Below are 26907 nucleotides of genomic sequence, written 5' to 3'. Positions count from 1 at the left end.
ATTTAGATAGGCTTGACAGGGAACTGAAGCCACACGTAGTTCTTGTTACAGATGTCGTTACGGATTGATCCGCCATCATCTGAGGAAGTTCTGATGACATTTTTGACAAGGACCCAGATGAAAGCATTCAGTACTGAATTGCTGAGAAGAAGTGGTTGCAGCTGTGTTGCACAATCCACAACAGCACTGACCTCCTAAATTCATAGGAAGAGTGGGAAAATTACAATGTTGGCCAACAGCACTTACTGTAACAAGTGATGGCATTGAAAACGGAAAGCAAAGATTTCAATCCTATTTAGTTCAGGGACCAGCAGCTTTGCAAGAATTTCATTTCTCTTTTCAAAATTAGAGGTTAAGCTAGACAGTACAAATTCAGATACTCGGAAATGTTGCAGCTCACAATGGTGAGAAGCTGATGAATGCAAACCCGTATTACATGAAGAGGAATTCTTGCTTTGACGGCAGGTTGTGATCAGCGGAGTTGAGGCTGGTACCTCTTGCAAACTTCTTCCTTGGGACATCATAGTTCACAGATTTGCACTAGTCCACCCCAATTCTCCCTCCACTTGTTGGGCACATATAACTATTCTCATCTAGCCAAATGCTAGCTTTCTGCTTCAGATGTCTCACAGTTCAGGAGCCTTTAGTTAAATAGCACCCCTTGCTGCTATTCTGATGAGATAATAAAAAAGACTATATGGACTATTATTGAAAGCCATACCTCTGTCTCCAAACATAGCTGGAAAAGGCAATTGCTGTATAAGCTGCAGTGCTGAATGTCTTTTAATTCCTCATTTACTCTGGAAACTCATTTCTGCAAAGTTTTTCAAAACTGATTCACAATAGATCTAATGATTAGAAACATCGCTGCAAATATTTTTTATCACCCAAGCTCTGTAAACTCAAAACCTTCTTCCTCTCCTCATATCATGACCTTTTCTTTTTCCAGCCTGACTTGAAACTGAAAACCCCTCTTGAGCCACGCTCGTCTCTTCAACATAAGCACTCCCTTCAAATTAATGCAGTTTCTCTGATGGCTCCAAGGCTGCAGACTCCTTAGGAAGCAAGCTTTCTGTCTGCCCAGGAGCATGCTATAGAAAATGCAAACAGCAATAACAGTAACACCACCCAAAAAGCAAGATCAAAAAATATGTAATGAAAACAGTCAAATCAATGAAATGTCCTGATCATTCTGCTTTCCCAAAAGAGGCAGCAATACAGCAATATTTTGTTAAAGATAGGCACTCTCCAGGCTCAGATGCGTACAGTTCACAGCCAGAAGTATCTGTCAGACCATCTGGTTTGACCTCCGGGATAGCCAAGGCTCTTCGATGTCCTGCCTGCTGAGCTCAAGAGCTTTCTATCACTTAAAACATGGCTTGTGTTTGACTAAAGACTGATCTTGCATAAGACACCTAAGCTGGGCTCAGAGACACTGAGAAATGGACACCGAAATCTTCTCTGCAGTTCATGCCTGAAGATACTCACTCCACTGACAGAAAACCGCACCTTATTTCTGTTTGAGGATGTCTTCAGTTTCAGTTAAAGCCAGATTAAAGACACTGTTTATATCCTGTTTTTTCTCCCTGCAAAAATAAGCAAACTGCAACTAAGTGACCACTAACTCTTCTTTCCACTTATCTTAACAGATTGTTCTCTAAAAGACTGGATTTAAAGTGTTTTCTGTTGTTGTTCTCAATTTGGGGCCTTTTGTTTCTTTCTTGCAGGGTTGTATTTCAGTGCCCTGTGTTTCTTGTCCTTAGACATCTAGTTCTGCATAGTGGCAAGGGCTTACAACACACCAAGGTTGCAGGGCTCTATGTGAAGATGTCATTTTTCCAGACTTTCAGACAAAGTCTATCTTCAAGAACCTGGAGGAATAGAAATCTTTGGGACAACTCAGGGAGTCTGTATCACAGCTAAGGAACTCTGTGGCAGACACTAGCACACAGGGAATCGGCAGGTCAGTCCTGCAATGGAAAGGCAGACTGAGAGAGAAACATTTTTTCCCTCCATAACCATCTACTAGAACTGTGATTTCCAGATAAAAATGGGGGAAAGGGGAGGGTCCTCTCTCTTCTGTCAAATAAGGTTTTGACGAAGGAAGATTCCTTTTTTATGCATGACTCTTCACAAATCCCTCTTTGCTGTAAGCAGAGGCAGTCCTGCAAGTGCAACGTTCCTCGCTCAAGTGACTCACTGAGTGCCTGTGTCAGGTTAGTGACTTGAATAACAGGATATGAATACTTTTAAGATGATATATAAAGCCCTACTTAATTGATATAAAACCTTTCCTCCATTTAGAGGTAAACATTACCTTATCAATCACCTTATCATTAGAACAAGTTATTAGCTGAATATACTGAAAGGGTAAACTGGCTCTCATCATTGCGTGAGGGTAAATAGCCAGCAGACACAGGCAGAAATTACACGGAAATGGAGAATTTTATTTACCTCCCTCCACTGCGAACTCATCTGTTCCTCTACAAGCATGGTACAAACCATGGCTGAGATTTATTTTGTTTCCAATGGAGCATGCTCTATAAAGCAGGTCCAACCTCTTCCTTAGTGTGACTGAGACATGTCGCATTCGTGAGTGCATCTTGGGACGTAACATGACTTTTTGCAAAGGCACAAAGACCATCAGAGCCAGCCTAAGGCAGATATTGGTGAGAAGGGTCAGGAAAAGGCAGAGCTCTGTCCCTGCCTGTTCCCACATGTGGCGCACACATCCCCCAACCCGTGAACTTCTAGTAATTCCAGAAACATTGTACATCCATTTTGGTGAATGCCATTAAGGAACACACATGCCACATCCCTGTGCTTTGAAAAAAGCAGTAAGGTCCTAAACAATCAAAATATAACTGGTGGGGATAATCACGGGGCATTATGGTAAAACCAACTCCCCAGAGCACTGGATATGACACTGTCATGGCTCTGTGTTGCAGACTGATTTGCTCCCTAAAGCTTTCCTGTCCCTTCAAGGTGAGGACTGCTAGCACAGTCCATCAAAAAGAAAGGAAATTGTCCTGTAATTACCATATCCCCAAATTTTGGCACAGCTTTGGGAATTTGATCACTGCCTCCTGGTTCCAATAATGCTTACACAACAGCTCCCACACTTGTCAACTTTTAGTTTTCATCATCAAACAGATTGGCATTAAAATGAGCACCTACTCGGATCTACTCTGGTGTGAAGTAGGAACTTTACTTTGGTTTGCTGGGTTTCCTGGTGGATTTTTTGTTTGTTTGTTGGGGGTTTTTTTGTTTGTTTGTTTGGGTTTTTTTAATTTTACTATACAAAATTAGGTATATGACCTTTTCAGATCATATCTTGATCATAAAAGCAAAGGGTAAACCTTCATAAAACCCTTTGACCTCTTACCCATATCTGCAGCAGTATATTCTTGAGCGATTTCAGTCAGGTTATTTAACGGGTTAGTATCTAATTTTCCCCATCTCAGACATAGAGATGAGAGGTCCTGGGGCTCCTGCTTCTGCACTTTGTACAAATGATGTGAAAACATGCTTCATAGACAGGCTTTCACTCCATATTCCTTCATGGCTGATATTGAGCTTCAATTATTTGGAGAGAGAGATGTTTTGGAATGCAGAGTAAAGAATAAAGCAAACCTTACATTCCCATTCAGGCTCAGTAAGAATGGAAAACAAAGTTTTGTGCCTCTTCCTGTCTGTCTGAAAAAACTAACAAAACTACATAAAACAAAACAGTTGGGGACCGAACATTACTGGATAAATGAATTGGGAAGAAGAAAAAAAAAAAAAAGGAGAACGATAAACCCTTTCTAAGTAGTGTAAAACAGGCTATTTTGCTCATTTTTTATATCTATCTGCTCAAACCAGCCCTGATGCAGTGTGTTGAAAACCTCCCTGTTTTCCTCAGCCCATAGACAAAAAGTGTGTTGAGTAGTGACTTGCAACAGGAACCTCATCTGTTGCAAACACTTTGAGCCTTCCTTATTTCTCAGAGAGGAAGTATGTGGCCTGTTTGGCAAATGCTGCTCTACATGACAGCGTGAACTTCACAACACACTCATTCGACCGGCTGCTCCTCGACTTGATCAGCTAAACCTTGCTGGCAGCACGAGAGCAGTATTATGACTACGGCTTTTTTCAGACATACTGCGACCTGGAGTATCATGCCTAGCATTTAAAGGTAATCATTGCTCTGGTACGTTTTAGATTATCTGTATACGGGACCAAATGTTTCAATTTTTTTTTATATAAAAGGGAGTTCTATTTCATTAACAATGACAGTATTCAGACCATGGATTTCAAGTACCACCAAAGGTAGAAATAGAAAAGCCTGCCTTGATCCTTTTCATAATGAGTGGTACTAAAGATAGTAGGGACGGGGAGCATTTCTGCTGAAAGCTCACAGTAAGATAGATGCACAGGACCTTATGCTGAAGCAAACTGCAGTTCATTATAACCCAAAATATGAGAAATGTCACAGACAGATTAGTGGGCTTTTTATTCAAAGCGTTAGAAGTTTGCATAATGTGGTGTTTCTATGCCGTTTCATAGTTGCATGTTTCTGTGAATTACCTTGATTACAACATTACCTTGTTCTTCTTAAGCACAAAGGTACAAGTGCCTAAAAGCTGAAAGGATGCTCAGATTAATGACAAATTAAGGGAAATTCACCCAAAAATATACAGCTTCTGAAATCTAAGCCGGTTTTTTTTCCACATGAAAAATAACAGGCTGCTGGTGATTTCATTTTCAAGCCAAATGGGATTCAGACATTACCTGTGAATCTTGCTGAGAATTAAATTCTAAGGCCTTGGTGGTATAGATGTGAATATCCGGCAACAAAAATAAAATAGGGTATAGCATCTCAGGAATGATGAATGTCCTAATTTTCCTAGCCTGCAGTATCCCTTGCAGAGAGGCTTTACTCAGGTGCTTATCTTGCTTTTTCATTTCTCTTCTCATTTTAATTTCTTTACATTTACTAGTTCTCAATCATTTAAAATATAACTTTGAAAAAGTTCTTACAAAGCAACGGACTTTCCTATGCGCCGTGCTATTTAGCTGCTCCAGAAGCACGTTTTCTCAGAGAACAGACTCTGCGAGGGGAAATTATTGCTCCACGTGCTGCACACAGGAGCGGAAGTGTAAATTGTACCACAGGTTGTTGGGTCAGTGAGATTCCAATATTGACAGGTGAAGAGTTCGTATCTGCCGAGAGCTCTGCCATTGATAAACAGGACACAAAGGAGGGCTGGGGCTGTAGATGTTTCCTCACCTTCCTTTTGGCAGCAAAAATAAAGCAGTAAAGATCACTAAAGCCCACTAGCTGCGTGTTTGCAAACAGCTATGGCTGCAGCGACCGGCTTTTGTTAAAGACCATATGCGCAGGTGGAAAGGGGAGGAAGGACCAAAGCTTGGAAGCCTGCAAATGTGATCTGAACGCTTAAAATCAGGTTTCCACACAAGCCTGAGGAGGTGGCCTGCGAGGGGGAAGCCGCCCTTACACCTGCGGGTCGTTTGGTTTGCAGCCCAGCAGCACAGCGGCTCCTCCGAGCTGAGCGGCAGCCGCGCTTCTCCATGCAGGGCTTTGGGCTGGCAAGAGCTGAGCGTAGAGTCTATCATCTCTCCTTAATCCTTCCCAAATCACCCTCAGTGAATGACTTTCTTTGGATCTGGCATAATTATCTGCTTCTGTGACAGAGAGATGCCGCCTTTGCTTGTATCCCAAACTCTGTCACCAAGTTTACGTGAGATGCCGTGCCTGGAAAAGAATATCATCTATAAAACCGTTATTGTTCCGCTATTGACTTAAACGATAAAAAAATTGGCTCAGCCACAAGATACTCTACAGTTTCCTTTAAGTCTATATTTGCAGAGCATCTCAAAATTTCAGAAAACCACCGTACAGTTTATCATACAGCAATACAATGGATTTGTGTTGACTGCCAATACTTGATGCAAGCACAAGCTACTTAAGATATTAAGTTCTATCACGGACTTGAGATTCACGTGCACGTTTTAGAAATACTTAGAATACAGTGATACACCATTGCCAGCAAGCAAATAGAAATAAACTTCTGTCCCTCCCCATCCTAATTCAAATTGTGTCTGGAACACAAGTCTTATGAGGAGCGGCTGAGGGAACTGGGGTTGTTTAGTCTGGAGAAGAGGAGGCTGAGAGGAGACCTTATCGCTCTCTACAACTACCTGAAAGGGGGTAAATACTTAGAATACAGTGATACACCATTGCCAGCAAGCAAATAGAAATAAACTTCTGTCCCTCCCCATCCTAATTCAAACAAAAATTCCAATTTATTCCATTTCCATCCCATTTTCAAATGTCTGAGAGTTGAGCCATACCTGAGAGCATTCACTCCATCAACTTTGACGGGACTACAGGCACCTTTGCTCTGACCAAACGCATAACGACAAGTGGCCTTAGTGGTAAAACCTAGTGTGATAGCTGCCATTTTCCTTTTAATCACTTTGGATAAGGGAATCAGCAGCAATGGCCACAGCTTTCCATTTGCTTATTTTTATTGAACACTTAGAATCACAGAATCATTAAGGTTGGAAAGGACCTCTAAGATCATCAAGTCCAACTGTCAACCCAACACCACCATGCCCACTAAGCCATGTCCTGAAGCCACATCTACATGTTTTTTGAACACCTCCAGTGACGGTGACTCCACCACTTCCCTGAGCAGCCTTTTCCAATGTTGTGACCACTCTTTCAGTAACAAAATTTTTCCTAATATCCAATCTGAACGTCCCCTGGTGCAACTTGACACCATTTCCTCTCGTCCTCTCATCTCTAGACTTCTGCCATGAGTCTAGAGAACATCTTGAACTCTCTGTTCCTTTAAGATTTTATGCTGCCACCAATGGTAATTAGTGATGGTAAAACTTAGCATGGAAAATGTAATGAGACACAGTAAACCATCACACTAGTGACATCAAAGTCCAAAATGACATTGCTCTTCACTGTTACCGTAAGTACTTTATAACATTTGTATTTTCCGTAAGTCATATTCTTCCACCTCTAAAGTAGCAGCACTGAGCTGCACGCTTTGTCCTGTTGACTTCAGAGGTCCTTTGAGAAGAATGATGATTTGTATGGCAGAATTGAGCCAGGCCAGTTTTAGATGCGCTCTGCAAAAATACGAAGTAGGCACATGCCTGTTGTCTGGTATTTAACCAATCTGGACTAGACAGCAAGTGGTTTAATTACAAACTGCATATAGGCAAGCCTTCAAAAACACTTCCAGTATTCTTAAAGCAATATTTAGAGTTCAGACCCCTAAATACCATCTAGGAAAATGAAGATGCCTTGCTCAAATGTGCCGTGCTTTTAGAAAGTTTGTAAGTGTGAGGTAAAATTTTCAGAAGTCTTTCCATCACGTACAAATGCTACGTATCACTTTCCAAAGTGACTCAGGCACACCTGAAAATTGTACCCACTATATCTTATGAGTAGGAAAAAAGCCCTTGAAAGCACTCTGTCACAAGACTGATTGCTAGCAGGGTGACTTGCTCTCCTGGCCCTCAAATACCAAGACCCAGAATAAAGGGGTACATAGAGGTAGGACTCCATTATTTTTATTTTCGCATGTTTTTGTGACACAAAATTCAAGTACTATTGTCATCTAGATAACAGTCACGTGTTGTGATGGGCATAAGATACTTATGCTACCATGCTTGGCACCTATCTGGAATTGCACAAATTTTGGTAATTTCAGCTTACTTACTATACACTTCGACAGATACGAACTGCCCTTTTCAAGTACTGCAAAAATGCGGCTGCTACAGCACAGAGCACAGCAGAGGTTATCTGTCCAGGTATTCACCTCACTTCCTTGGCTGAGTTTTTCGGTCCTGTTGAGGTCTCTGTTGCCATGCCCAGGAAATTTTGCTGGCTAATTTGAAGATGAGCAGGAACACGTATATAGCCAAAGTACAGGCTGCACTATTCCTCGCACTATTCCTCACCCTCTTCCTCTTATTCGTGATGGGATACAATTGAGAAAAATATTGAAAAAATTAAAATTGTGTCTTTCAAAAAAAACCTTCATAGTTAGTTCAGGAAATTAAAACCTTGCAAGTAGACAGTGCCTGCCAAAATGAATTCTGATTTTAGTTTTAGAAACTTAGGTGTGTTTAAATGGAGAATAATTTTGTGTTTGCTATCAATTCAAATTTGCCAGCAAATATGGATATTTATTCAAATATGGATAACCAAATAGTTTATTTAAATTTAAGGCTACTTTTAGACTTCTTATATCAGGCAATGAAACCAGGCAATGAAATAGTTGTTTGTTCTTGTGAAAGCAGATTTCAGACACTTGGCAGAAAGAGACTGGCACAGCTGCATCCTACAGATGTGCCACAAGCTGGTTCCTGAGTGCAGGCAGTGAAAGGGTAATGTGTCATTTGGCTGCTGAAATATAGAGACTTCTAGCAAAGAGCTTTTGGGAACAAGCACTGAGAAGCTTGAAAACAAGATGAGGTGGAGTCAAACTGCATTACCGTCTGTTTTAGCACTAAGTCTACTTGCATTTGATAAGAGACAAATTCTTTTTCTTCTGAACTGCATTTTATTCTGGAGAGTGTCTCCATAAACTCGCTGTAACGTATCAAAAATTTATGGTATTAAGCAATATATTCAATTCTGGCAATCTTTTTCCAAAAGACAATTAGTAAGAAAGTCTCACTGATTTCAGCAGTACTGCTGCTCAGGTTGACACCTCTCCAGCTAACACCGTCAGGTTCTAGCCTGTTGTAAGTAAGTCAAGAGCAGCATACCAAAGGCAGCCGTCACCTTTGAAATATTTAAGCTAGAAAAGACTGAAAGATGCAGATTGCACCTGAGTTTAGCAAATACCCACATGACGCCGCTAGAAGTTGCGTTATCATTTTTACTGGGCAACTGACAGATATATATTTTTTAAAAATAATTGGCAATCAGCTCACGGTGTTGAGTTATTTTGCTTTAACGTACAATTTCAAACAGATACAGCTTATTCTCCTCTGCCTCTGAAAATATACCATAGCATGAGACACCTTCCACATCCAAAAGGTTTTTCTCTCTGTTCTCTGTCAGGGAGAATTAGGATGGGTGCAGTAAAGCCACAAGAAGGAACTCTCCCTCTCACAATATTTAGTTCCATGATTGCCTGATACTGTTTCTTGTACATCCACCAAGACTTTTAAGACAAGTGTCTGAAGAATTTGCACCACTGGCTTTATGCAAGAGTGTTTTGACATCACAAACATTTTGAGGCAAGGTGTTACTTAAAAAAAAAAAAAGAAAGAAAGAAAAAAAGAGGAAAAACAACATTGCCCACATTCGCTGAGGGCACAACTGCATCAGAAAAAAACCACTGAATAACATTCTTAGTATTTGGCAATAAAGCGACATAATATACACACAGCGCTGAAAACCTGATACGACAATCTAATTAATTTCTTTGTAGCTTCAGAACTCCACATGCTGAAAAGAACGTTTTGTATATGAAATGACTGTACGGGCATGGCTTTGCTGTGACTTCCTATTGTGCTGAGGTACTGGTAATGGAAACTTTTACTACATTGTGTTCTTCTGAGCAACTTCCCTAGCTGTGGTTTTCTGCTATTCCCCTGATAAAAGCACCAAAGTGGTGAGAGTTTAGCAAGTATGTAAAACTCTCACATGAATTTAACACAAGACTTCTCAAAAGCAAAACTCTATAAGAGTGGAGACACCCAAACTAGGTCATTTCTCATCTGTTGGCACAGCAGGTGTTATTCTGATGCTTAATTTCAATGTCTCCTTTGATTTAGTTCTGAAGAGCTTTGACAGAATTAGAAAGTGCAATGGGAAATACTGTGAAAACGCCAAGAGCCTCTGAAGAAACAAACGTGCCGAGCCAAATGGGTAAGCACTCATTTAGTTTCTTTCAAGAGAAAAAAAGATGTTCAAACTATATGGTACATTCATCCATGTGTCTTCCTTCATCCTCCTGATGCAGTAAAAGCAGGCAAGTGTGTGACTGCTGTGGGAGAAGGAGGGCATCCTGTAGACAGTGCTTATTTTTAGGGACATTCTAGCTCATTTTCCAATAAGTACTTTAATTAAAAAACCCAAAAGTTAAAGCTATTATTTGCTGGTGCTCCTTGAAAGAAGTTCCTTCCAATTCAGAAAGCACTGAAGCACTACTTCAGATATGAGAAATACTGTATTTTGACATACTTGCATGTGATGTTTTATACAAATTTGGTTTTGCTTCATTTAAGGTTAAAAACCTTGATGATGTTATGCTTGCACTGAACCTGAAGTCCACTTACTTAGTTGCATTAAATGTAGCACGCGGAAAACCTTCCACGTCACCAGGTTTATCAATAAAGTTTATACAGAAATACACATTTCACAGGCCAAGCTGCCAAAGGGGCATCTCACACATCTGCCCTATGCATCTGCGCGTGAAAAAATCAGGTTGCCAAGCCCCCACGTAGGCTGGTAGAGGTCATGCATCTGTGGGGGGAAAGGAGGGATTCAGTGACCTGCTACTCCCAAACTGCAAGTGAGTAGGTGGAGAGTCAGCACAGCCTCAGCTCTCATGCCACAACATGACAGACAGCTGGTACAAAGGTGCGGAAGAGAAAATAATTTTGTTTTAATCTTTGTTTTTTATTGTTGGGGGAAGGCATTAATCAAAATTTCTGGATTTTCCATGAAAGATGGTCCAATGTGCTGCTCAGTACTATAAGGACGGGGAATCAGCCTGGTTTCATTAGTGCTGGAAGGAAACCCAGCCCTGCCTTTAGCATGGCCAAGAACTAGCTGATAGGGGCAGCCCTCGTAGCCCTAGGTCCTGATAAAGCAGATACTGCATACCGTTAAGGCTACTCAGAGGCCCATAACATGAACTGACAGTTTGGGGGGTTTTGTGCCTTTTGTTGATAATTCCCAGCAACCGCTGTTATGAATACCATAACCATCAAAACAGAGACATGCTCACACCCAGAGCAAGACCTTGTTGATGAGCAGGGGAGCGAGGGCTTGCTGCCGTGGCTGTGGCCAGGTTTGTATTGTTCCTGCACATGCTAAAAGTCAGGATTCAGCAGGGCTAAAGCCAACCACATCCCTCCCAGTGACATAAATAGAATATAGCCCTAAAAGATAACTCAGCAAACTTAGAGCGCACAGCGAGTGCAGGGGAAATTACCCACTTAGGAATTCCAGGCTTGATCTACTTGCACTCTCCTACACGTCTAGCACATCTAGAAAGGTGCTCTCTCAGACCCTGTCTGACCTTCTGCTGTCACCTGGGGGGGGGGGTTATGGTTCCCCGGGCGCCTGGAAACATTCCAGGTCAGGTTGGACGGGGCTCTGAGCAACCCGATCTAATTGAAGATGTTCCTGCTCACTCCAGGCGAGTTGGATTAGATGACCTTTAAAGGTGTCTTCCAACCCAAACTATTCTATGATTCTGTGATCTAACAGCCTGCATAGCTCTTTGGATCTAACTCTTAGTCTAGATCAGACCAACATCTTTCATAATGGCTTAGATGTTGCTAATTAAAGTTGGGAATACAAGCATCAGTACTGTCATCCAAATCCAATGGAAACAGACTTTTGAAAAGGAACTTGGTACTAAAAGCATATATTGGGATTAGTCTGGTGAGTTTGTATATGTCTGTTTTCCTGAGCAGATCAAACTCCAAATCACATCACCAAGCACAGAACATTTCCCCCAGGCCAGGAACAGCCACCTTAAAGTGAGGTGAAGGATCCAATCCACAAACTTACAACAGTCCAAATAGTTATTAGAAAAAGCAGGTTTTACACCGGTTCATTTCAGTGAGACTGAATAAAATGAAGGCCTGAAACAGAAGGGAAAGAACGGAAGGAAAGAACATCCAAGAAGAAGGGAGAAGAAAACAGATAATTGGAGTCTCCAGACTTGATCTGCAGCGTGAATGTGTTCATCAGACCGCCATAAGCCCCTCGTGCTGCCCAAGACCTGCACTGAAAGCAAAACCTTGTGCTTTCCTCACCTCCAGAGCATCAGTCTTGGTCCTGAGAAAGGGAACACTGCATAAACTGCATTTCCCAAGGAAGCATTTTGACTCCAAATATGACTGCACTCCATTTGTGTGGGCATCCCTGACACATCCTAGGTGCTGATAACAGAGTAGCTACAGGAGCAAGGGGTCATCAGGTGTTGTGAGCCCACCCCCTTCTTTTTCATCCCCCAGGACCCTGAATCAAGGGTTAATCCTTACTGAGCTGCACCTGCATAACTCTCAGTTCCCAAGCTGGCTGGTTTAGATCTAATTTGGGTACGCCAGTGTGACTCTGCAGCCACACCTTACGGCTGCTGCACGGCCAGCCTCCTGCACACACACGAGTGCCCTCCTTTACCCTCTTGGGTACACGCCATGCCACAAATCATAGTATTTCTGCTGGACAGTAAAGCTGGGATGATGCAGGGTGCTGAGCTCTGAGCAGCTCACTCCCACTCCAGACAGGGACCACACTGCTACAGAGCAGTAGGCAGTAGCCTAGGCTCTCCCTTCTCTCTAATAGTGTTTCGTGGTCCATTCACAATGAATAATTTGAAGCATGCAACATTCAGTCTCATAGTTTGCAAGACATCCAGGGATGCAGGCATCTAAAACTAGCATGTATTTAATATTCATTTCCTACTCCTAAAAAAAGCCCCACCAGAATTAACAATTGATTCAGTGGAAATGACTCTGCTCCGATCTTCCCACTCTTAACTTCTGAGTTGTTCCATTTCAGATGTAACCTATGCTTGCACTGCGGAGGAGAGGTTATGTTAGAAAAACTCAGGCAAACCTTTTTTCTTCTATGACTTAAAAGTGTGGGGAGCTCATCAGATCAAATCTATTAGATCACTGTGAAATTTAGGTGTGGAGAAACAGTGTAATTTGTTTAGTTCCAGTTTCGAGGCTTTTGTGCTTGAAAGGAGCTAGTATGGGTTCTGTGAAATGTTGTAAAGTACCCCACCACACTCTACATGACCAAAAAACCCGGTGAGGTTTGATTTAAATACCAATTAAAATAAGGTCTTGTTTGTGGAGTAGGATGGTTGAAAGGTTTTGGGTAGTACAAAACTCCTTTACTTTCACTCTAAGTGAAAGGTAGTTTAAGAGGTAATGTTTGCATGGATGTAGCAGTTAACACTGTGATTAATTCCCTCCTTTTCAGAACTACAAATTCGTGTGCAAAATTGAAACAAAAATGAATATAAAGACGAAAGTGTAAGCAAAGTAATGCAGATCTTGCGAGAGTAGAGAAAAAGTCATGTACCCTGCAGTGCATAAAAAAATGCAAACCACTTGGTACGCAAGGAAGGAGAGCAGAAAAGCACTTTTTTCCACCCTTTCAGTACGGAAATAAAACATTTATAAACAAACAGCATAAGTTTAAAAAAGGTATTGCTAAAGGCATTTTCATTAAGCTAAAAAAAAAATACATTCCATGTTGAACTGCTCTCTAACAATCTGCAATGAGAAATTAGGCAACAGCACTTTATCCTCACTCTGCAGGTCTTACAATGTACCCTCTGGCATTAATTTCATGTAGTCCTGGGTAAAGATTTTGTTTTGTTGAAAAAGACTCAGCACCAATACTTAGGTCTCATTAGCCTCTGTTTCATAGACACAGAGTGTCTCAATTTTTAGTGCAGAACAGGGAAGCAATCAAAGGCACACTTAGCAGAGAATTTCTTCAGCATAGTTGAACAAATTGTATAAGTTGCAGTAGACTAATCAGGGCAGTTGAATATACAAATATAAATGTATCAGAGTAGTCCTGTTTAATTCAGAGACTCTAATCAACTAAGAAAATCATGGCAATGCTAATACTAAACACACTGTCAAACTAACCAATGTCTATTCCAGACTCTACAAATATATGCATCCATAAGGAGGCTTACTAACTGTATCGTGGGGCTACTTCAATGGGCAAAGGCTAGCAAGACTAAAAACGCTTACATTCAGTTTGAATATTAAGGTAAAATGACCCACTACTTTGCATGACTCTGGTCTCCATATCATAACAACAAACAGCTACTCAAAATCAACTGAGAAAACACTGGGTTTTATGTCCTTTAAACCACAGATGTGGAATATTTTCCTTCAGGCGTTCTCATTATCACTGCTGTAAGGGTAACAAGTGTAAAATCTCTCCTCTTGAAAATGTTTCTTTTCCACAGACTTGCATGTTTCCTTCAGCCTTTCATCATTGTCATTGTGAGTTATTTGTAAGGCCCTGGGACACAGGGGCTGAAAACACAGACCAGTCTCAGCATTCATTCTGGATGCTCTTTCTAGGTTTCCCTCAAAAACTGTTGACAATCTTTTCCCTAAAAGACAAGTTGATGAGGAATCTGTACTAAACAAGAAAATCTAACAAGATCTGGGAGTGCGCCTGTCCTACTGGGTAATTTCTTTCTCTCCTCCCCTGAATTCATTCCCATTTTTGCACATGTTGAGCTGCACAGAGTGGGCAAGTACGGAGATCAAACCGCCTCTGCAGACGTACTGCTAGATGGTTTTACTGCGGAACAGGACACTGATCCTGCCGGAGGCAGAGGGGAAGCTTTGTCTCCCCGTGTGCGAGTGGAGGGTCCTACAACATGCAGAGGGAAGGGACCCACCTCCAGGAGAAAGGCCTTGCACGATCGCCCTTGCCAGGACTTCTGCCAAAGAGCTGAAAACACCCAGCATGACACATTTCTGAACCTTCCACCTGTCAGCATGTGCTGGGCACAGCAGATTCCCACTGGATGAAGAGCTCTTGAATGTTTGATAGTCCCAATTGCATGAAAAGTGCTTCCTCCATCCCTCAGGAACCCAGGAGAATCAGCACGTGCTGTGCAGTGCTGCAAGGTCCAAAGTCATCCCAACTGATCTAAAAGGCTTTATCTCTACTGACCTCAGTTCTGCAGATTGCAGTTGTACAATGATTTAATTATAAACACCCACGTTGCCTATCTTCTTCTAATTGAAGATAAGGGCATCGTGCTACCTCTAGAAGAGTTTCCATGCAAGGCACGGAGAATAAAGCTCTCTGACTGTTCATCAAGCTAATTCACAAAACTGATGGGAATTGGGCAATAATGGCCATGCTCTCATTGTCCTTGCTCTAAACTAATTCCATACCTTTGAAAAGCATCTGTGATGTTAAAAGATGGAACAATTCAACATGCATCTTCCTTTCCTTAAACGCAATGCATCAGCTTGGCTCAAAATTGTAGCTGGAGGCATTTAGAGACAGTGGCATTAATCAAACTGGGTTACTTCCTAATACTGTAAATACTTACTAATTTTGCTAGTTTCAAACTGAATACATCCGTTAAATATGGTAATTACTAGAAAAAGTGGTCTAAAATTAGTTACTTACAATTAACCAAACGACTTTTTTTCATTTCTAATATCTTCACATTCTTCTTATAAATTCACAGGATCATCTTTATCTCTTTATGTTTACCAAGTGACATTTCAGAGTGAGATTTTTTTCATGTTTGACCTATTATGTAAAATGTAACATACATAATGAAAAGTCCATTTCTGCTTCAGAACCCTACCTTGGTTTTAAGTTAAATTTTCTTTCTTCTTTAACAGGTCAGGAGAGTGATTTCCTTGCTGTCCTCTATGACTATCCCTCAGCAGATATAAGCCAACCTATATTTCATGTAGGGGAAAAACTACGTGTGCTATCAGAGTAAGTTGATCTTTTTTAAAAAAAAAAAAAAAGGTTCTGTTACAATTGATGCAAAGCTCTGTTTTATGCACCTGGCCCAAACTGGATGCAGTTCAGCAAAATAAACTGAGTAGAATTTGCAAGGAAGGATGCTTAGCCGTGGTGTAAATTACCCTACAGTTTAAGGATTTGGGATTTCAAATTGTTTTTTGATCCTTGGATTCCTCTGACATGGTTTCTGAAGCTGGATTCAGACTCTATTCTAAAGTAGGACTCAGAATTCTGCTTTGAAAAATGATTTTGAGAAAGTATCCCCCTCATGTTAGTGGAAAACAAAGAGCAAAAATAGTTGGAGTCACATAGAAAACAAAAATTATTCTGAATTTCTCTGTATGTCAAGTGTGTGTCTCATTTTCTCTTTCACCCTTTTTATCTAACAACTCCTTTATGATTAGGTCTTATAATTTCACCCTAGATTTAAGGCAACTCTAACAAAAGTAAAAAAAAAAAAGGGAGGGGGATGCCTTCTTAATGTTTTGATTGATTATGCATTTTCTTGGCGGGGGTAGTGGAAGGTCAAAGATTTCCCAGCAACTTCCACTCAAAAATTTTATGAGCCCCAGAAGGAATTAGGTTTAAGAGAACTAGTTCAGACTGACCTTAAGCATAGTGCAAATATTGCCACAACACAAGAGTGAATACACTTCTTGAAAAATGGAAGCCAGCAAACCCTGACGTTCATTTATGCACGCCTTGTATCGGCACACAGTGACCTCCTCGGATTTACTCAGCCCCACAGCCTCTGTTTGCACTGCTTAAACAGAAATAAGAAATTTCATTTTTGCAGCTGGTGGAGCAGATGGATTCGAGGGGAGACCAGATACATTCATAGCAGAGAAATCTTCTGAGGATTTCTAAATTCATAAAAAGAAATCTCTATGTGGAAAAGTCAGAGCATTAAATGGTTGGAAGACAGAAGTACTCAAGAGAAGTATTACAGATGCTTGATGAATTATCAGACTCTTCTCCAGGCCATGGTGACCCACAATGGCCTTTGTCAGCAACAAGATATGGGGCTATGTGGACCTTTGGTCTGACCCAAAAAGGCTTCATCTATGTTCTGCTGACGAAGTGCTTTCCCTGCCTCCCTGAACCTAGGTCACAAGGCTCAGACAATACCACTAGATCAAGTTTCTGCTGATGGAGAGCTTCCCTAGAGCAGGGGAATTCTTCTCTGGTAACTTCTAGCTAGTTAAACCTTGCCATAGTTTGCGTAACATACACGACATGGTAGAACAATTGCTTTCGCTTGGAAATTCCAGCTTAAAGCCTTGCTCCTAACTTTCATCAGCTACGGGCCCCCATAACACCACATAAACTACATATGCCTATATGAATGGGAATTATATGCGTGTCATATCACAGGCATACATGTGCTGCATAGCATGATCTACTGGACGAACAACTTCTAAAAGAACTAGGCTTCTGTAGCAGCAGTTTTTGTCATGTTTGTCTGTTGTGCTGCAATCAAGAGCTTCTCCTAATAGCAAATAAGAGCCAAAGCAAGCCTTGATGGGAACTTTCCTCTTCCTGTTTTGAATCAGCTTGCTCACAGAAGACAAGACACTCCAATGCTCTATGCAAAGCATAGTGTCCTAATGAAGGGCCTGTTCTTCCCTGCTGGGGTATGTGCTGATATTAAGAGGAACTGTTTGCATACAGACCCTTGCTGCACATAATCTGAAGGTATAATCTTTTTCTCAAGTCATCCAAAGAACCAAAATGCAGTGGAAGAGAGCAGCAGCATGGCAGGCACGATCGGAACATGACTGACAAGGAGTCACCACGGAGAAGCCAGCATGAGCAGGCAGCACGTCCTGCTTTGATAACGGCAGCTTTTCAACCTTCTACCAAAGCAATTACGTGTAGCGGCAACTGGCCCCGCCAACCCTGCCAGGAACACGATGTATGGAACCCCCACAGAAAATACAACTCCTCCCAGATATCTGTGACTGCTCTGCGTTGGCAGGACTAGATAAGCACCACTGGCCCAGTTTCTCTGACACTTGTCAGACACCTTTCAGTAGCTGGCAGTAGTCAAATCAGATGTCCTCCAATGATCCCCCGAATCTACATAATCTCTGGAGCTTCTGCCCCAGGCGACATGTGATGCTTTGGGACTTTTAATCATCACTGGGATTTTTCAGGGTTAGTAATATTATAGTGCGGGGGGAGGGAGATGCTGAGTCTCTCGGGTTTTTTGTTCTTGCAGTTCTTGGTTCTGTCTGGGAGAGTCACGGGGAAACAAAACCCAAATAACCTGAAGTTCTTATAGATTATTTCATGTCAGCTGGAAACCCACAAACAAAACTTGTGGGGCCCTGAAATTTCCAGCTCTGAGGAGCAGACACTTCTCCTTTTCCCTCAGCATATACAGTCTGGACCATGGTCCCAGCAGCTACAACTCAGGAGGTTTAACTTAAGTGTTTTCAACTCAGCTGTTTTGACATTCATTGAGAATCTGGTCTGCAGTCTGGGCATTATTTAGGAGCATTTATATGAACACCCACAGAAAGAGCCTTACAGGACACACTATTATTTAGATTCAAAGTCTTAAAAGAAAAGGTGGAGAGAATTCATCAATCATCGTAACTCAGCACCGCCACAACCCCTTTTGTTAAGCACTAAAGCTCCACAGCATCCCTGTGAAAATTCTTGTTACCCTGCCCTTCCTAAAGGATTCAAAAGCTAAAGCCAGCACTCAATATCACAGCAAGAACCTAAAATGTGTCAGTGCAAAAAAATATGTGCCTAGTCTCCTAGTTGCAGCTATGAGGTATTTTTTATTGGAGCCTGGTCACCATCTCATTGAAGAAAAGAGAAAGAGTAAACCATGAACCAGGTTCTGTTAGACTGAAAACCTGTTCCCAGGCAGAAAGAGTCCATTTGCTGAGTATCTCTACCCTGACGTTACAGGATTAACTACAGGGCTGTCCAGACACAACATACTCAGCCGTAAACTGAATATCTTGGATACCAGTGCAAGCTGTGGGAAGGCAGAGCACAGCATGGTTTAACCACTGAGTATTTACCCTTCTCCTTTTAACTACAGAAAAATATTTTATTACTTACGTAATTTAAATGGAACAAATGTAGCTTATTTCTGTGTCCAAATTTAATCCTAATGTAGGTTTAGAAATGGAACTACGCTACATGAAACAGACTTGGGTCCCTTTCTGAATATGTAGATTCAGGAACACAGACAGAAGGTTACAGGTTAATCTGTATATCTTAATTCATTTCTAAAATTAGGACAAGCTCTGAAAGTACATCTGAAAATATCTCTTCTCTTGTTTTCACATAGTGAAGGAGGCTGGTGGAGAGTCCATTCCCTTACAACAGGTAGAGAAAACTATATTCCAGGAAAATATGTAGCAAAGGTTTACCATGGGTAAGTAAATGCATTTCCTATAGCCATTCAACACTATATTTGTACATATACTACCGTGATTAGAGTTATTCAATGTCATAACTAAAACAATGCCAATAGTGACTAGACAGACAGAAATTCTATTTATTGATAGTCTAAAATAGTTCCTTTGAAATCTGAGTACATCAAATCCACACCTAAGTTCACAATATATGAAAAGGAAAATCCTAGGAAGGATTTTGGAAAATGCTGGGAAGGGTCAAAAAACCCTCAAACATCATAGAAGATATTTAAAATATTTCTGTTGCATGGACTGATCTCTAATTTTAAGACATGTATAAAGACACTTTATTTAGAAAGAATTATTAATATTTACAAAGAGTAAAATTTAAGCTAGAGTTGCTCATGAAAAACAGACCAAAAGGAACAAATAGAAAGACTAATAAGTCATTCAAGGATGTAAACCCTCACACTGGAAGAACTAAGGAAGGTTCAGAGGTTTCCTGTTGCCCTAGACACCAGTCAGGAAAACAACATTAAAACACACACTTATAACTTTTCTGGCAAAGGTTTTAATACCTGTTTAATTTTAAGCACATGAACTACGGACTTCATTATGATTTATGCAAGTGCTTAAATTTTAATATGCTTTTATATCCTCCTGAGGTAGAGGTGCTTTTCCAAAGACAGGGCACATATGGGTAACAGAAAGCTACTGTCTGCAGTTCCCCCAAGACCATTTTGCTGAAAGCAGACTGTATCGAATCTTACTGATGAAGACAATCAATAAGACTAATTCCACTTTCCCTTACCCACAAACCCAATTGACTTAAATGACTGGATTGTGCCCCAGCACAGGCAGAAAAATTGTATTTCATTTTGTGTATGTTTACAATACAATAAAATTTGGGGTTAACAAAAGTGGTTTAAATGAAAAGAGGGAGTTAACTAATGCCACAGATACGCCATCAATCTACCACTCCCTGGAAACGTTCAAGGTCAGGTTAGACAGGGCTCTGAGCAATCTGATCGAGTGGAAGATGTCCCTGCTCACTGCAGGGGGGTTGGACTAGATGGTCTTTAAAGGTCTCTTCCAACCCAAACCATTCTATGATTCTATGATATGTCCCAAACTATTCAGATCAAGGCAGCTTGAAAAGTTGTGTTTTCCCTAGTAAGTCCAAACCTTATTCATTCTTCTTTTAGTCTCACAAAAGTAAATGGAACTCAATACATGAAAAAGGAGAGCAAGATATTCTCCATAAACTGGGGAAATATGCCTGGACATAGTTGAGAGAATAACTACAGAAAGCCACAGTGTTATTTTTGCAGTCACTTTTCCTGGCTAATGCTGCACTTTCATGGCCACATGCTGCTCTCTGTTTCACTGGTGTCCAAATTTCAGAATTTGTTTTTTCCTGCTTCACAGCTGGTTATTTGAAGGACTGGGAAGAGAAAAAGCAGAGGAACTTCTACAGCTACCCAACACCAAGGTCGGCTCCTTCATGATCAGAGAGAGTGAAACTAGGAAAGGTGAGAAAATACGATTTTTTTTCCCCCCCTTGGTCTCAGGCATTAACAGTTTTACAGCTCTTTAATTCATTCCCTGTCCTGCTTCATATGGATCAGTCCAAAACCAGAAAATGCATGTAATGGGGAGGCAAAGGCACCCTGTGCAGCATGCCGGTCTTCATCAGTCACCTACGTTACGAGCGGTGCTGGAAGCAGGGTTAGCAAAGGCCATGGAAAGTTCCACAGGCATCAGTACGAACAAGACACAGTTGTTTAAACACTATTATTTACTTTGATTGCATGCAAAGCTTATAAGGCAGTGGGACTTTTCAAATGGAGGAAAAGTCACAGCTCTGCCTTGGTCCACAAAAGATTGCCTGAAGAAGCTATAAAATACACACCAAGCAGTGCAGGGAGGGCTGATAATTGCATTTCCTATATAAACAGGTGGTTCTTTTATTTGCTTTTTAAAAATGACATGTCTTCAATTTTATTGTCTTTTGTAGCAATTGTGTCACTACATGGGAATTGTACTGTACACACTTTATACTTTTATTCTCTTCAATGGGAATACATCTCCCATTGTGCAATGTGGTATCTCCCCTTTTTCTGAAGCATCAGAGCACATCCTAATTTCATGATACTGCAGTTAGAAAGGAATACTAAATCATCTGCTCTGACCTCTTGCATACCATAGGCCAATACCCATAGTAAATTCAAAGAAAGTTAGCATCAACATTCAGTCCTTACCAACTAAACGCTGCACGATATTTTTAAACAAAGCAACAGGAAAATCCAAGTTGTCATCTCCTGCCAGGACTGCACTATCAGGTGTCAGCTGCTGCACTAGTAGGAGCTGATTAAATCAGCGTACCAGCAGATGAGTATGGTCCCCATCTTCAGAGGAAGGCAAACAACTTCTGTGAAAGCCTATTTCATTTACACCATTTCAAAAAATCCCATACCAGCAAAAATAAAGGGAAAACACACCAGAAATTTAAATTCAATCAAAACTTCAGGTCCTGATGCTGAGCCCTTTATTCCCTTTGTTATACCTAAGTAAATATATAAAGTATACTATATAAGTAGAAATTAGGATGGCCACTCAGGTCTTTCTATGACTTTTTGGATCATGGCACCATGGCCACTGTTATCCATCCAGAATTAGGGCCTTACTTTGGTGTAATTAGTTCTCCTCTTTCTCCAGGGTTATATTCCTTGTCGGTGCGGCACAGGCAAGTGAAACATTACAGGATCTTCCGCCTTCCAAATAACTGGTATTACATCTCTCCACGGCAAACCTTTCAGTGCCTTGAAGACCTTGTGAATCACTACTCAGGTAAAAAGAACTGCAGAATAAACATATTTTCCACTGGCAACTGTAAAACTATATATCAAAGGTCCAGAACAAAAAGTTTTGCCTATGTCCAAGACTTGCAACTACTGTCACAGAACAAGTAATGGAAAAACCTTTGGTTTATATCTTTTACTTTATTTTTTTATCCTAAATAAAAATATGTTACCCCTAACAGTACAACTAAATTCAACCCAAGAACTCCACTAAATAAAGACAAATAGGCTCTGCCCAAATTGGCATATGATATTGTATGGCCATGTCATTAGAGCTGTCAATAACACTATTTTGGTCCAACCACTAGTGTCTGGCACTCCCTTAGACAACATTCAGAATCACAGAATTACAGAATCATTAAGGTTGGAAAAGACCTTTAAGATCATCAAGTCCAACCAACCCAATGACACCATGCCCACTAAACCATATCCTGAAGTGCCAGGTCCACATGTTTTTTGAACACTTCCAGTGATTCCAATGGTGTTTGGAAGTTAGCACAGGCCAGGGATGCCCTGCCCCTCTCAGAGCACAGTTAACATCAAAATTTAGGTGTACAGAAATGTTAAGCTGTATGGATGCAAGTCATGTTTCTGGGTCCCAGGGCCAGAGTTCAACTCCTGGCTTACACTGTTTACCAGCACAGACATGTCTGACTATTATTTATTTACCATATAGACAGACAGAGAGCATCAGGACACAGCAGATCAGGTTCTGCAATCACGTTTCTCTTAGAAACTACTGCATCACACAGCTTTATCTGCAGCAGAAAATTCTCAGAAGTGTTGTTAGTTTCTTCCCTTCCCCTTTAGAAGCGTATGGCTGGATTTTCTCAGCAGAATTTATCTCAAGGGGCTCAAGCTGTTAGCTCAAATCTAGATGCAGCTGGCATTTTTAATAATATCAGTCCAGTGGATGACACCTGTTTTAATGATAGTTTTTGAGATTTATGGCAATCTAACCTGTGTCAAAGAGATAACTTGAAAAACACCACAATTAAGAGGTTGCAGTTACTACATATTAAAAAGAGAACATTTAAAAATGAGGAAGGAAGATTGCAATAAGTTAATTGCATAAAAGTTACAAGAGAACAATAGGTTCTGTGCTTTAATTAGTCATGGGTATTCTGTAATACTAAAAGTGTAAAGCCACCATATCTGCGTATGTCACAGATAAATGAAAAAGTGTGCTGGCCAAAGAAGAGTACTCTGATAAACTGGGGAGAAAAGCCATATTTACATTCACACCATGCAAATGAAATTCTCAAGTCCAACAATATAAACAGAAGAGTGAGAATTTGAACGGGACTTTTTTTTTTTTTTTACATTTTAGTTAGTTGAAACCTTTCTCCATTTAGAAAGAAGCAAACAATCAAAGCCTAAAATTTGTGAGAGGGTATGGGGGATGGACACACCAAAACTTACAACAACTGGTATTTTTACTGGAGTTATAGATGTAAGAGCAGACAGTGAGATTTAGCTCTTCTCCTTCCTTCACCATGACATGCTACAGAATCTCACCCTGAAATAAGGCTCAGAGGCGTAAAACACCAGCATTCAGCCACAATATTCTATGCTTGGTCAGCAGAACATAAGCAACATTCCTAACAGAGCAAGGAGAAGAGGTTCATAGAATCATAGAATCATAAAATCATTAAGGCTGGAAAAGACCTTTAAGATCAAGTCCAACGGTCAACTCAACACCACCATGCCCACTAAACCATGTCCTGAAGTGCCACATCTACACGTTTTTTCAACACGTCCAGTGATGGTGACTCCACCATCTTCCCAGGCAGCCTGTTCCAATGCCTGACCACTCTTTCAGTAAAGAATTTTTTCCTAATATCCAATCTAAATGTCCCCTGGTGCAACTTGAGGCCATTTCCTCTCATCCTATCACCAGTTACTTGAGAGAAGAGACAAACACCTGCCTCACTACAACCACCTTTCAGGTAGTTGTAGAAAATGGTAATGTCTCCCCTCAACCACCTGTTCTCCAGACTGAACAACCCCAGTTCCCTCAGCCATAACCTAATTGCAGCATGAACATGAGAACCTTGATTCATTCCACAGCAGAATAGGTGCACACACAATCCAATCTGAGTGGTTGCATCTTGCATCTGTTTTGCACTCTGTTTGCACAGCTGAACAGAGCAGAACTCACTGAGGACTCAAGAAACCTGGCTTTAAGTCCTTGCTCTGTCCCAAACTTCCTTCTAGAGTTTAGGCAAGTCACTTTATATTTTTGTGTCTCAGTTCCTCACTTTTACTGTGGGAAATATACGCCATGATAAATTAAAAGGCAAAGGTATGAAGAAAGAAAAATGTTAAGTCTGTGTTACAATGTCCTTGCTGAGAACATCACAACTTATTGACTACTACTACTGTGTCCAAAAGTGTTTACGTGGGCATGCACCAGGGTAGGAAAACAGTGAAGAGAACAGTGAGCAAAGATTAACTTTCTGTGTATTCATTTCCCTGTTCAGAAGTTGCTGATGGTCTCTGCTGTGTCCTTACAACACCTTGTCTTACCCAGTGCACTAACAACAACAGCATAACGAATCAAGTTCCTCCTGTGGTGATGCGGAATAAAAACTTCAACTGGAGAAACATTCACAGGTACCACAGGCGACACAGGCTGCCAGAAGGGTTTTTTCCAGCCTTGTATATACTTGCACTTACAGCACAGAAGCAGCAGCCACTTCCTTCTCCTGAGACCAGTTTTAAAAAGCAGACAAAAAGCTACTGACAGCAGGTTAACCCATGAAAACTGGATGTCCAGCTTTCTAACTGGTAGTCTTGGTCTAACTTTGGAAGAAAGTATAGTTAATATTAAATCATTTCTCCTATGCAGCTAAGAGTGCGGCTGCATACAGTCCCACTGAGACTCATGAGTCCTCTCCTCCAAGGGGGCAGGAGTAAGAGCCACGACATAAATTCTAGTCAGAACCACCACCAATGGCACACTAATGTGCAACGGCTTCCAGATGAGCCCCGATAGTCAAAAATGGCTCCCCCTTGTTCACATGGTGGCCATCCACGGAGCACCACAAGTGCAATGAACACATTATCCCAGTGTAAATCTTTCCTGCTGTGTCTCTCAATACAGAGTCCAACTCAAGGTTCATGAGATTTCTAATATCGTGACTGCAACTAGAGAAAGTAGGTCAAGTTTCAGAAGCTGGTGAAGCAACCACCTTCAGAAACAAAAGCACCTCTTATTTTTGAAGTGTAAATTTCCCTCCACTACTCTTCCTTCACAAAGCATACATTTACTTGCAAATGCAAGAAAATTTTGTGCAGTAGCGAGGCCATTTTTCCTACAGATTAAGAAAGAGAGAAAGTGTATCGATGTTACTTCCTTTCCAGATGCCAAAAAATATTTACATACTACTATTGTAGTGATTGTTTCAGCAAATCACTAAGTGACAGAAATGTTTGGTGATTTATGAGCCAGGAAATTTTTTATACAACCATATTAACATAATTTGGTTTAACAACTGTTAATATTATACTAATAGGCTCAGTTCAAGTAGCTGAAATAGTAACAAAATTTTGTTTTTTAAAGGCTGGAGGTGACTGAAGGTACTGAAAGCACCCTGGCAGCAATAGATGATTCTTGTCTCAGCTATGGCCTGAGGGAAAGTATTACTTCCTACCTCTCCTTAACACGGGGTGACGACGCTTCTTTTGCAAGTGCCAGAAAGAAGAAAGCCCAATCTCTTATATACACAGGGAGCAAACGTAAGAGTACCCTTCACTTGCCACCTACATACTATGAAGACTAAACGTAAGACAACCAAGGGAAAACTAGGGGTTGGAAAACCCAGGTTAGAAGAGAAACCCAGAGCATCCTATGGTCATGCAGTCCTTCGACAGCTGAGGGATACAAGCACACCAACTGATGATCAAATGCTGGCAATGCTTCTGCATTTCTTCTTCTGAATGTTAACCAGAGACCTTATTAAGGGTGGTCTCAGCCATGGCATATGCTGGGAACATCCCCAGTACACCTGAAATTAGAACCTGCTCACAAGCAGGATAAACTGATAGACTCTAAGTCAAGAGCCAAGCAAGGCAGATGACCCTTCAGTGAGGATGATGCCCACCACTGTACAAAGGTGATTGCATAGGGAAGGACTAACTACAGCTGAAGAACTTAATTTAAGTCTTACTCTAGTATTCTCCACAGGGCTGAAAACCATCTTTACAGAACCTACTTATGCTGAGAAAAGGAGCCTTTTTCTTCTCCATATAGAATCATTCACTGTCATTGACAGTGGGTCAGAAAGCCATCAATAACCCTGAGAGAGTATCCAACATCTGGAATGCAAGAGCCACCAGATTATATTGACTCCATATTTCTGCCATTTTTACTTTTTAGGGGAAAAAAATTTAAATCATTGACTTCCCAAGTGGCATTTAATTCAACTGCTGGTAATGGCCTTCAGTGTCACAAAAAGGTCACAAAACTAAGAGTAGGCTTAACTGACTGAGAGGTTCCTGCTTAGCCCTGAGATGGGAGTACAGGTATATACGAAAGCATAGCTCAGTTGCTTATATTCTAGCAGACATGCATCAGAGAATAAAGTGGGCTTTTTAAGGGAAAAGTAAAATGTGGTAATAACTTGCCTAACTGCAAAAGTAGGCTTGCAAATGTGTGACCTGTTACGTGTAGAAGACCAGATTTTAACCTTATCTCCTGAAGGCACCCCCATATTTATGTATAATATTTATATTAATAGCAGCTTTTTACATATAATTAAACTAAGAGAGCAAATCAGTAACAGTGGATGCTAAAGAGATTTCTGAATTTCTTGTCTGAAGAGAGTTATGTCAAATAGCAATGACACATTTTATCAAATTGCTTAAAGATTTCTAACTGGGTCATCTGAAATTTCACAGATTA

General features: G+C 40.9%; 2 protein-coding genes across 2 annotated transcripts in view; one reads left to right on the top strand and one right to left on the bottom strand.

Annotated features, from left to right (window-relative positions):
• The window catches only part of TG (thyroglobulin), a gene marked incomplete at both ends in the record, with an annotated part of 81137 nt that overhangs the window by 31498 nt on the left and 22732 nt on the right, over nt 1-26907 (bottom strand). The gene's annotated exons all lie outside the window — the stretch shown is intronic.
• SLA (Src-like-adaptor) lies at nt 9664-26065 on the top strand. The gene is made up of 7 exons (XM_010284842.1): nt 9664-9910; nt 15631-15730; nt 19074-19160; nt 20569-20672; nt 21859-21990; nt 24485-24617; nt 25567-26065. Exons 1-7 carry the CDS (start codon nt 9850-9852, stop codon nt 25784-25786), a joined length of 837 nt encoding a protein of 278 aa, XP_010283144.1. The 5' UTR covers nt 9664-9849; the 3' UTR covers nt 25787-26065.

The sequence above is a fragment of the Phaethon lepturus genome, unplaced genomic scaffold, assembly GCF_000687285.1.
Source record: "Phaethon lepturus isolate BGI_N335 unplaced genomic scaffold, ASM68728v1 scaffold2984, whole genome shotgun sequence".
NCBI lineage: Eukaryota > Metazoa > Chordata > Aves > Phaethontiformes > Phaethontidae > Phaethon > Phaethon lepturus.
This window is presented reverse-complemented; position numbering and strand designations above follow the sequence as displayed.

Bases quoted from the DNA above. Each gene is read 5' to 3' on its own strand.
- SLA (XM_010284842.1), top strand. From the start codon at position 9,850: ATGGGAAATACTGTGAAAACGCCAAGAGCCTCTGAAGAAACAAACGTG. The intron at 19,161-20,568 runs GTAAGTAAATGC...CCTGCTTCACAG, and splicing joins GTAGCAAAGGTTTACCATGG to CTGGTTATTTGAAGGACTGG. The intron at 20,673-21,858 runs GTGAGAAAATAC...CTCTTTCTCCAG, and splicing joins AGAGAGTGAAACTAGGAAAG to GGTTATATTCCTTGTCGGTG.